General features: G+C 58.5%; 1 protein-coding gene across 1 annotated transcript; it reads left to right on the top strand.

The window, feature by feature from the left end:
- Positions 1-6: 6 nt before the first annotated feature.
- On the top strand, positions 7-11,655 carry LOC144251926 (PH and SEC7 domain-containing protein 4-like; the record flags this gene model as incomplete). Its single annotated transcript, XM_077794566.1, is given in 20 exon segments — positions 7-150; positions 275-407; positions 717-916; positions 1,001-1,126; positions 1,383-1,461; positions 1,544-1,895; positions 4,705-4,911; positions 5,368-5,448; positions 5,576-5,688; positions 5,895-5,953; positions 6,085-6,174; positions 7,240-7,283; positions 7,610-7,767; positions 8,671-8,741; positions 8,857-8,975; positions 8,977-9,012; positions 9,650-9,794; positions 9,905-9,986; positions 9,989-10,047; positions 11,398-11,655. Coding segments are annotated over 20 exon segments (2,556 nt in total), but the record flags the coding sequence as incomplete, so codon positions are not given.
- Between the last annotated feature and the right edge of the window lie 282 nt (positions 11,656-11,937).

Here is an 11,937-nt window from a genome sequence, read left to right as displayed (position 1 = left end):
GAGCTGGGCAGTGAGCCAGATCTGAGGGACAGCACCGCGGAGTCCAGCGGGTGTGCCATCCCTCCGTTCCCTGTGCCCTCCTACAAGCTACACACCTCCTGCTGGGCCACCCACGGGGCTCCCACAGCCCCTGCCACACAGGAGGGCGAGGTGAGTTCACTCCCAGGGCTGCCCTGGGGATATTCCAGGGGAGGGCCTTCCTGGGGCCACCAGGCCCAGCACACTCTTCAATGCAGGGCCCGCTGGTGGTCTGAGGTACACTGCTGACCAGCAGGACCAGTGTGGCCTTCAGAACCCTGGGAAGGTCGTCATCACCCATGCCATGGTCGTGAGGTCCACAGAAGTCCCCGTCTCTGAGGGGCTGTGTCTAGAGACATGTGAAGAACAGGCAGCTCCTCCGTTGCAGGGTGTCCCAGGAGGATTCCCAGTCTTCCCCTCCCTCCTCTGAGACTGTCCCAAATGCCAGCAGGGACGGTCTCTGCCCCAACAAAAAGGATCTCTAGGGATTCTGCGGTTCTGTTACTTGTAGCTCCCCATCTTCCACTGTCCCCCATCCGTGGTCAATAGATCGGCCTCAGATGACCATGGCAGGGGGCCTGTGATATCACCCAGCCCTGGGCATGAGACAGTAGGGAACAGTTTTCCCAGGGAGGCCTCCCTTCAGAGATAAGGAGGCTCAAGTTGGCGGAGGGGCTATGGCCCTCTCATCTCTGCAGAGAACACGGAGTGCGAGGAGCCGGGCCGGCGGGGCCCTGTGAGGGGCACTGTCTCAGAACCTCAGAGGGAAGCCTGGGAGGAGCTGGGGCTTGCCTTCCCGCTGGCTGAGCCTGCCGTCCAGGCCTGTGCCCGGGGCCAGCACCCTCCCTGGACCCACGCCCCTCGAGGGCAGGTACTGCCTGAGCAGGCGTCTGGTGAGGTGAGGAGACTGGTGCAATATGCAAAGATCCTGGGAATCATTTCCTTCTGGTCAAACCTCTTCTCTGCGCCCTCCTCCTCTTAGACTTCTCTGGAGAACCAGCCCCCTCTGGCCACACCTGCAGTACCATCTGAAGATAGGGCACTGGCCTGGGAGACTGCACACCATGGAGCTGACCTCGGCCCTGCCACACATCCTGTGCAGCCTTCGGCAAGTCAATTCCCCTCTCTGGGCCTCACCTTCTCCATCTGTGAAGGAGGAACGAGAACCTGCTGATTTTTCCTCTCCTAGGATGTGGGTCTTCTCCCATCCAGGATTCTCTTGAGAACTGAGGACCCAGATTGGTGCCTGTGTCTTCCCGGTGGGGGCTGGCGAGGAGGGAGGGGATTCCAGGTGCCCTGTGTTCTTCTCTCCCCTTCCCACTTGCTTGTTCCCGGGGCTGATGGGATTCTGTAAATCTCCACAGGAGCCACCCACCCCTGAGGCCTGCCAGACAGAAGAGGATCCTTCTTGGCCCCAGGAGCCTCTTATCTCGCAGGACAGAGGTGAGACCCCACACAGGGGTGTGGTGGTGGGAAGTGGGGGTGGTTCTTGGGGTCGTCATGCTCATTCCACACTCTCCCTCAGGTGGAAGGGAGGCCGGGCGTCCCCAGGAGCCTGTCCCCTGCATCCTGGCCCCTGGGCCCTGGGGGAGCCCAGAGTCTGAGCACAGAGGCCTCGGCCCCAGGCGCAGCCCCTCCACCTCCCCGGAGAGCAGCCCCCCACCCCAGCACCACAGCCCTGGCACTTTCCCCAAGTGGTCACCAGACGCGCCACACCCTTCTCTTCTGGAGTCGGATGGGGCAGAGCCAAGCTCCCTGAAGAAAGAGGCGGAGGGGAAAGCTCCACACCCAGGACAGGAGGCAGACAGCCAGGGCCCAGCCAGGACTCCGGAGGCTGCAGGTGCTGAGCCCGGCGAGGACTCCACATCTGCCGAGGGGTGAGTCTGATTGGCGCCCTGGCTCCTGGTGACGGTGGCCTTCAGAGTACCCAGCGTGGAGCTGGCCATGTGATCCCAGCTGCTGTGGGGGGGCTGAGGCGGGCAGAGTGCAAGTTCAAGGCCAGCCGAGGCAATTTAGTGAGTCTCAAAGTAGATAAGTAGCTCAGTTGTAAGAGCTCTTACCTCGCATGTGCGAAAGCGTGTGCTCAACCCTAGAACCAGGAAAAAGAATGAAAGAAAGAAAAGAAAAGGAATCCACAAGCCCCCAGCCCTCCTCTGGACGGAGGGTAAAGCTGTCGGGCCCTGAGTCCTTCTGACAGCCTCACAGCTGGGCTGTCTGAACGGCCTCGGGAGAGAGCTGACAGGGACCAGAGGGTCTGGAAGCTCAAGAAACAAATGGGAGGATGGTCCCAGGTGGAGGTGGAAGGGTGGAGAGGCCTGGCTCTGGGGAGTGTCCACAGCTGGACCCCAGGTGAGAAAGAAGGCAGGGAGGCATTGTGGGGAGCTGACCGGGCCCTGGCCGCCTTGGGGGAGAGCAGTCCAGTGACGTGGGGATTAGAGATGGCCCTGGCCTTGAGGGAGTGCTTGGGGGAAAATCACCTGACAGCCTAGGCCCAGGGTGCTGGCTTTGATCTCGGAGGGAGGGGGGCTCTGGTGGGGACTGAGTGACTGGCTCTTGGGGCCCATGGCAGGTAGGGGTCACCTCAGGACTGTGGTCAGAGGTGGGAGCAGGCCACCTGTGACTCGGACCTCGTTGTCTACCAGCCCCCATGCTGCGTCAAGACTCCTGGCCCCTGGAACTCAGCAGGGGAGCAGGGGCTTTGTCTCTGCTTTGCTAACAGGGGCATATTGGACCAGATGGTGCAGATATGGGGGGTTAGTGTCACCAGCTGGCCAGGCTGACAACTAAGAAAAACACACAAACACAGAAATACCTTTTTGGGGGCTTAGGGATGGCTCTGAGACCTCAGCTCCATGCTGAGGGGATCAGGGAAGGAAAGACAGAGAGAGTGTGCACCCCAAACCCCTCTATTTATTGCGGAAAAGACATTCAATAGAAAGTTCCACCCAAATAAGGCCAGGGGTTGGGTTTTGAAGGGTGGAGTCTCGCCTGGTGATGTCTGTGGTCAGCAGATTGATTGACATCTCGGCAAGTCACGCCCATCGCAGGTGCTGTGTGGGACCACAGGCAGAGCCAGAGGAAATGACACAGATGTCACACAGCCCCAAAATCTTGTAACGCCAGCCTAGTCCCCTCAGATGCTCAAATGCACATAGCTCACACACAGCCCATGGGTGGCTTGCGACAGGCCAGCCCTATTCCCATCTCGGGTGTTTGGGTGACGATGACAAATGTCAATCAGTGCCAGAAACCACAGAACCACTTTCCTTATGCTTCTGGAAACTTCCCTGCCATGGGGCTGTCCAGAGGCCAGGTAACCAGAGAAATCTCAGCCTCCAAAAAGGGAGGCTGCAGATACCAAAGACTAGTTAATCCAACCCAAAGCAAAAGTAACTCCACCTGAAGTGACAACACTAGTTTCATAGTAAATAAATGGTGAAAAGGGTTAATTGGGCTTTATCCTGGCTAAACATATAAGTAAGTTTATTTAGTCTTACATTTAACACACTGTAGGAAGTTCAATTTTCTTGACACAGCTTTGGTGGCCTCTTTCATTTATGCCACCTTTCATAGTGAGATCCTGAAGATCTTTGTTTCTTTTTTTTGGTACCAGAGATGGAACTCAGGGGTTCCATCTTAGCCACTGAGCCACATCCTCACATTTTATTTCTTATTTTGAGACAGAGTCTTGCCAAGTTGCTCAAGGGCTCAAATTTGTGATCCTCCTGCCTTAGCCTCCTGAGAGATCACAGGCATGTGCATGGCACCTGGCTCTTTACAGCTTATTATCCATGTAGTTCTCTTTACTTGGCCAATTGTGTCATTATTTCTATTTCCTCCTCTTCAGTGCCCATCTGTCAGTGGCTTTCCATGGGATTCCTGGAGTTTTCCAGGGTCACTTTGGACGGACTTCCTGAAATCCTACAGGTTTTGGCGAGATCTGCCTTTTGCTCTTCAGTGTCTGTTCTGTTGATCCTACATTTTGGGATGTTTAGGAGACTCAGGAAGCAGAGCAGTTATCAGCCAAGAGTGGACCTGTTCATGAGAGGTGGAGAGGGCCCTCGGGGGGGTGTAATCAGCCCTCGGGCTGAGCGGGCTTGCTCATGAATATGTGAATGACTAGGACGCCCACACCTGGTGGTACCTTTGCAGGGAGCACAGCAGAGTCAGGTAGAGATGGGGCTGAGTGACTTCTCAGAGCCTCGGTGTGGAGCTCCGTGCTCCTGACCCTGGGGTGAAGCATCACTCGGCTTAGCTCACCCGCCAGGCTCCTGGTGGTGAGCAGTGCCAGGCACAGGAGGGCAGGCTGGAACCCCCTCTTTGACTCCCCTGTCACCATCCAAAGCCAGTCTAGCTCCCTGTTCTAAGGCCGGCCTTCGCCTTTCTTGGCTGGGGGTGGGAGTGGGGACAGGGCTGGGCTCAGGGGAGAGAAACGCTCCACTCGCCTTGGTTGACAGAACCCTTGGGGGCCTGGAAGGGCTGCGCCTGAGCTCTAGGTGAGAAAGCTTAGATCCTCCCTGGGAGGAAGTGTGGGGCTCCCAGCTCTCCTGTGAGGCAGTCTGAGACTCCGTCTCCCCTGGGTGAGGGTCTAGGCCCAGCTCCAACCCCGAGCTCTTGGCACCCCCTTCCATGGCTGGCCTGCATGGACCCCTGACCCGGAATGCCTGCAGGCCATCCAGGTGTGAGTCTGAGGACACTGATGGACTCTTCCAGGCATGCGGAGAGCTCTGCGCCCCAAGCACAATCCCCAGAGGAAGATCAGAAAACACTGGCTGGGGACAAACTGGCTAATGGCCTCCGGACTACTGACAAGACGGCGTGGAACTTGGCCTCAAGCCTCTATCACCTGGAGGGCTTCCGGAAGTCTGAAGTGGCCGTCCACCTGCAGAAGAAGTAAGGGCATTGGGCCTGGGCAAGGCCGGAGGGGAGGCAGGACAGCGGGCAGCTGCCCACGGGCTCCCTGCATGGGCTGTCCCCCTCCTTCCCTATCCTGTGACCCCCTCCTCACCACCCCCAAGCCCACTACTGCCTCTCCTCCCAGTGTTCCGCCCTCCTCGGCATGCACTTCGTCCTCGGCCTTTCCCCAGTACTCTGGCCCCCTGCTGCTTTCTCTGGTCTTAGCTGGACCATCTCTGCTGCACACCCTCCATGTTTCTTAGAGCCCCGGCCCAGCCCCCTGGCCCACCCCAGAACCCACAGGCCCCTCCACACAACACTGGGTGGGTGCCAGGGGTAGGCCAGACCCTGACCGTCCCTTGCCATCTTGGGATCTGGGGTCCGTGTCTGGCCCATGCCGTGGCCTGGCCTAGCCTGCCCCAGTCCAGCTCTCAGGCAGCTGTCCCTCTGCAGTGATGACTTCAGCAGGGCGGTGGCCGAGGAGTACCTGTCTTTCTTCCAGTTTGGAGGCCAGAGCCTGGACCGAGCCCTCCGGTACCACCTGCGGGCCCTCCCTGGGGAGGCTGTGGAGGGGGCAGTCGTGGGACGCGGGATGGGGTTGGCTCCCTGCCCTGGGAATATGGCCACCCACTTGCCTCTCCTTGACCACGGCCTCCTGCAGGGGCTTCCTCCAGGCCCTGGTGCTCAGCGGGGAGACCCAGGAGCAGGAGCGGGTGCTCTACCAGTTCTCCCAGCACTTCCACCACTGCAACCCTGGGGCCTTCCCCTCAGTAGGTAGGGTGGGCGGCTGCGGGTGGGGCAGGGCTGGGGGCAGTGTCCCTGTATCTGCTGGGGCATTCCATGGGTGGGGGCTGCTGGGGGCGTGTGGGGGCTGCCGAGAAGCGGGGCAGGGGTGTGGGGCGAGGTTGCATCCCACCCTGTGGGCAGAGGACGTGGCAGGCAGAATTTCCGTGGCTTCCCCTTCTCTCTTCCTGGGGCAGACTCTGTGCACACCTTGACCTGTGCCATCATGCTCCTGAACACGGACCTGCATGGGCAGGTGAGAGGCGGGGAGCTGAGGGCCCGGGGCACAGGGTCCTGGGGCACTGGAGGATCCCCCGGAGGGACCGACGGGGGTGTGTTCAGTCGGGGTGGGGTGCTCAAGCTGTCCCTCTTCTCTCCACGCCACAGAACATTGGGAAGAGCATGAGCTGCCAGGACTTCGTCACCAACCTGCACGGCCTGCAGGATGGCGGCAACTTCCCCAAGGAGCTGCTGAAGGTGTGGCTGGGCGCCCCCCTCCAGGCCCCCCATCCAGGCTCCCCCCTTCAGTCTCCCCCTCCAGGCTCCCCGTGGAGCCTGGTCCTTGGTCCCTTGTCCCCAGGGGGACGTAGAGAGCTCAGCCTGGCTCTGCTGAAATGCCAGGAGGATGTATTTTGGCTTGGTGGCAGCATCAGGGACATCTCAGAATTGGTTAACTGTGCAGATCTCAGCCCTGGACCTACTGAGCCACGCTCTGGGGTTGGAGCCCTGCAGATGCTCCACTAAGTGTCTGTCTAGGTGATTTTTGTCCCTTTGAAGTCTGAGAAGCACTCTGAGTAGATGACAAGCAAAGTTTCATGTAGCAAATGTCTCGAACTCAGGTTTGGGAGTGGGACAACATACCCCTGGGCCACTCAAGATCCCCACCTCACAGTGTCCTCCTCAAGATGAGATCACCTTCGCCAGGTGCAGCACCTGCTTCCCAAGCAGATCTCTGGTTCTTTCATCTAGTGAACATTTATTGAGTGCTTACTGTATGCTGCACACCTTGCCAGGCGTTTGGAGGGCACTAAGCTAGTGAGATGCACCTCTGTCAGGACTATACTCACTATGTTGTTTCAGAATTCTAGCACATCATTCACGAGTTCCTTCCTTGACCAGACCTTTATTGTGGGGATTGCTTAGTCTGATTCCCTCTCTGTCTGATCCCCCCATGCTGGCTGGTACACAATGCATGTCCCCTTCAAGAAAACTAGTTCAGGCCTTTCCAAGTTTGGGCAGAGCAGGGACTTGCTGCCTTGATCATCTCTGTGTCTCCAGTTTACATCCGAGGGCCTGGCACCTGGGAAATGCTCCAGGAATAATTTGTTGCATGGACAAATGGACAGTTGGATGGATGGATGGATGGACAGGTGGGTGGGTGGATGGATAGATGGACAGGTGGATAGGTGCTTGCCCAGTCAAAGGAGAAGGATAGCTGTGATGGGGGTGCCAGGACAGGCAGCCCTTAGCGGTGTGCCTGAGGGGTGAGTTTAGGTAGCCTAGCCCTGAAGTCCCTCTGCCCACCGTGTGCTTCTATTCCAGGCTCTCTACTGGTCTATCTGAAGTGAGAAGCTCAAGTGGGCTGTGTAAGTGAGAGTCCCCTTCCACTTCCCTCCTTGGCCCTTGATCCTGCCTTTGGGCCTGTCCTTCTTCTGTCAGCCGAGTCTTGGGAGCATGCTCCCTCTTTGTGGGATGGAGCCAAAGGCAGAGTGCTGGCCAGCAGATCTCAGAGAAACCCAAGGTAGTCAGGGCTGGCCACGGGGCTATTCCCAGGAATTGACGGTTGGCTGTGAACGGGGATCCCATGTACCTCCCCAACCAAAGAGAGTGTGCTGAGGCCCCGGGGGGCAGTGGGAACTTCCTGGTGGTCTTTGCCCACTCAGCACTCCCAGCCTGGTTCTCTGACATCCAGGGATGAGGAAGACACAGCCAGACCTGAGAAGGCCCTGCCATCCCCGCCTGGCAAGACGGGCAGCCCCTTCCTCCAGCTGGCTCAGGATCCCCTGGCGCCCACCTACAAGCAGGGCATCCTGGCTCGGAAGATGCATCAGGATGCGGATGGCAAGAAGAGTGAGTGTCTCCTGCCCAGGAGCAGGGCTGGAGGGGAAGCACTGCCCAGGGGCCACTCTGTGTGTGCGGTGTGAGATGCCCTGCTGAGGACAGGCAGCGAGTGCTGCTTCCTCCTGAACATGACCATGACCTGGATGCTGGGGAAGGGGAAAGGGGGCGTCCAATTATTCCTGGGCCCTGGCCCTGCGGTAAGGGAGAGATCAGGCAAGAGATTCAGCGAGCTGGGTGAAGGTGGGAGGGCTGGACTGAGCTCGGAGATGGAGGAACAAAGGGTTTCGTTTTGTTCTGGGGACTGCATGTGGGGAATGGGCAGGTGACTGGTGGACCTGAGTGGAACCTGGGGGGCAAGAGGTGCTGGAGTTCTGCAGTTGGTCAGGGGAGGCACCCACAGAAGACGGAGCAGGCAGAGTCACTCTACCTGGAGGACGCACTGGGGCAAGGCTTATGGAGCCCCAAGCAGCCCAAGGCAGCAGCCCGGCCATCGCCATAGACTCCTCTGGAAATCACAGATGGAGTGGGTGTGACATTCAGAAGCAGCCTGAGCAGGGCCCCAGGGAGGTGGCTCCTCATCACGCAGGACCCGGGAGCTTGGGTGTCTTGCAGGAAGGTATCTGAGTGGAACTGTTTGGGCATGGCTGTGTTTGTGCCTGGGGTTCGGGGGATGTGGGGGGCGAGAGAGGGTCTAAATAAATACCCACATTTGTATGCAAGTAGTTCTCTGGTGCTGTGTGGAGCAGGACTGGGCTGGAGACCCAGGAGGTGCCGTTGAGTTTCCTGGTGATGGCTCTCTGTGCGCTTATGTGCATCCTGGTGGGGAGGGACGCAGGGTGAGGGCAGGGTGACCTGCCCACACTGTGTCTGGCTGCAGGTGTGCCACTTGCCTTTGTGTCTGGTCTGGGACAGCGCCGTGGGGCAAGCGAGGCTGGAAGATGTTCCACACTCTGCTGCAGGGAATGGTCCTCTACTTCCTGAAGGTAGGAAAGAGGCGGCACCCTGATGGGCAGATGGGGTGGGGATGTACGGAGTGGTCAGCTGTTGGAGGGGGCAGCTGAGACTAAACCCTTCTCTGAGTCCTGTGCCTGCTGGCAGGGAGAGGACCACTGCCTGGAAGGAGACAGCTTGGTGGGGCACATGGTGGATGAGCCCGTGGGGGTGCACCACTCACTGGCCTCGCCCGCCACCCATTACACCAAGCGGCCCCACGTCTTCCACGGCTGACTGGCGCCTCTTCCTCTTCCAGGCACCGTGAGTCCCTAGGGTGGGAGGAAAGTGGCCAGGCCTCAGGGCCCCCAATTCTCCTCTCTCCTGTCCACCTGATCCCTCTGAGGCCTGCTGGCCCAACCCTGCTGGCCAGGAAACTTTAGAGTGCTGTGGCCCCAGAGATGAAGCCAGGCGTGGCCAACTTCCTGGAGGCATCCACGGTTTCCTTCTAATTCCGGGTCAAGCCTCCCAGTGTTGGGTATAGGATTCCAGGAGGTCACTCAATTTTTGACATTTAAAATACCATCTGTTGGATCCTCCTGCCTTTCTGGGGATTGAACCCAGGGTTTGGGCATGCTAGGCAAGCACCATACCAGTGCTTGTAACTCCCTTGTAACTTATTTTGAGACAGGATCACTAAGTTGCTGTGGCTGGCCTCCAAGGATTGGTCCTCCTGCCTCAGCCTCCCAAGCATCTGGGATTACAGGCAGCTCCAGGCAGCTCTGGAGTTTCCTCTTTGATAATTAAAAACCTCAGGCAGAGGGCAACTGCCCAGTAGGGAAGGGCTGCTGGTTTGGGTAGGTAGTCCTGAGTGGATGGAAGGCTGTGTAGATCACGGAAGGTGTGGGATGGGGAGCAGGTGACAGGGCGGACCCTGGGACCACGAGCTTCTCTCCTGCAGCACTGCCAAGGAGATGACCTCCTGGATCTCGCGCATCAACCTGGCTGTGGCCACCCACTCAGCGCCGCCCTTCCCCGCTGCAGTGGGCTCCCAGCGCCGATTTGTGAGACCCATCCTGCCTGTGGGCCCTGCTCAGAGCTCCCTGGTGGGCTCCCTACCCGCTGGGGTGCAGAGGGCGGGTGGGGCTGCACACCTGTGCCACCGGTGGTGAGAGCCCACTACCACGTATGACTTCCACACCGCCTTCCCTCCTAGGGGGAGCAGCATAGATCCCACGAGAACTGCCTGGACGCGGCTTCTGACGACCTGCTAGATCTGCAGAGGAACTTACCTGAGCGGCGGGCCGGAGCCAGGAGCTGGAAGAGTACCGCCTGCGGAAGGAGTACCTGGAGTATGAGGTGAGGCTCTGCCGCCCCCTCCTGGCTGCCTCTGTCCCTGCAGCCATCGCTCCAGCAGCTTGGAGGCCCCGGTGTGCTGATGCGCACACAGATGTGAACAAATGTACAATGTATATCTGTGTGCACTCAGGCCCTTCACTTCTCGTCCTGGAGGTGCATAGCAATGCCATCTGAAAACTGATGGAGGTCTCTTTATATATATATTTTTTTCCTTCCTGGGCTTATTTGGCTTTTTTCCAAGTTGAAAGACAAATTTTATTATAGCAGAATTATTCCCCCAGTACCTACCTAATAATAACAGGTAGTGTATGTGGACTTGTATTTCTCTCACGAATTACTTCTTGTGATTATCTATCGCCTCTGGGCTGGGTACTCGCATCCTCGTTTTATAGACCAGGAGACGGAGGCATAGGGAGCTAACAGTCTGCGCAACTAGTAAGTTCACCTGTCGCTCCAGTCACCCCCATACGGTCCTAGCTCAGGCAAGGTCTTCCTCAGCCCTGTGACGGATTCCAGGATGTATTTGCACCCAGTCTGACCCCCCCCACACACCCCAGTTCTTCTTTGGCCTCACATCAGTGCACATTCTGGGATCCTGATGCTGAGTGTCCTTGTCCAAGGTCCTGGCGGTCCTGCTGAGGTTGTGGGCAGCCAGGGAAAGCCAGGCGCAGTGTGAGCGATAAGGAAGTCCTGTCTGGGCCTGGCAGGAACCCATGCAGCCTGCTCCCTCCCTGGTCTGTTTTCAAGGTCCCTGTCAGCCCTTTGACTTATGTCACCCCCTGGCTGTGAGCTCCCCATTTCCCAGAGGCCTCAGGGTGTGGCTGAAAGGACCCAGCCTCTCCCACCACTGCCCTGCTGGGACAGTCAGCCCTCATTTGGCCTTAGGTACTCCTTTTCTAAACCAGAAACACCGTCCAACCTCCCAGGGCACGGCTGAGGAGCCCGTGGGATGGAGGGTAGGAAAGGGCCTTGCAAGCCGGGAATGGGAGCCCAAGGGTGCTGGTTACTGCCTGTGAAGCAGACGAGGGCAGGGTAGATGGCATCAAGCTCACAGATGCCAGCTGCTACAACACTGTTCAGATGCTATGAGGGCTCCATCCAGATGTGAGTGTGCGTGTATGCTAACGGACCCTGGGCACAGTGGGACACGGAGCTCAACATGGTCTGGGGACAGCAGTCTCAGCCCTACGACCCCGGTGGTTGTAACAGGACTGGCTGAGGTCAGAGGCAGTTGGTGCTGTCTTCTTTCTGCAGAGGTCTCTGTCACCATTACTTCGTGCACCCAAGCATGAGTTGCCCCTTATGAATCCAGCCTCCCCCAGCCTAAGACACAGTGCCTCTGTGTTGCAGAAAACCCGCTACGAGACATATGTGCAGCTGCTGGTGGCACGGCTGCGCTGTCCCTCCGGGGACCTGGCCCTGTGGGAAGAGCGGCTGGGGAGGGAAGCTGCAGGCCTGCGGGAGCCAAAGCCCAGCCTAAAGAAATCCCACTCCAGCCCGTCTCTGCACCAGGATGAGGCCCCCAACACAGCTAAGGTGAAGCGCAACATCTCAGAGCGCAGAACCTACCGGAAGATCATCCTCAAGCAGACCCGCAATCAGCTATGAAGTTGATGCCACTTCTGACACTGGCCCTGATCCAGGTGGACCTGAAATGAATCCATGGAGGACCTTTATTTCTCTGGGTTCTTGGTGAGGGATGGGCCTGCCCCACCCTCTGCTGGAGGACCAAGCTCTCTTCCCTGTGGTCCTTCCCTGACGCTGCCTGCCTGCTCACGACCCCACAGACCCTTGGCTGTGGCTGCTCCTGACCACTCCCAGGGAAGAGGAAGGTCAGGTGGGGCCTGGGCTTCAATCCCAGGGACCTATCCCGCTTCCATCCCCAGAATC

This window comes from Urocitellus parryii, unplaced genomic scaffold (assembly GCF_045843805.1).
Source record: "Urocitellus parryii isolate mUroPar1 unplaced genomic scaffold, mUroPar1.hap1 Scaffold_303, whole genome shotgun sequence".
In the NCBI taxonomy this organism is placed as follows: Eukaryota; Metazoa; Chordata; class Mammalia; order Rodentia; family Sciuridae; genus Urocitellus; species Urocitellus parryii.
The sequence above is the reverse complement of the archived record's forward strand: the minus strand, read 5'-3'. Positions and strand labels throughout refer to the sequence as shown.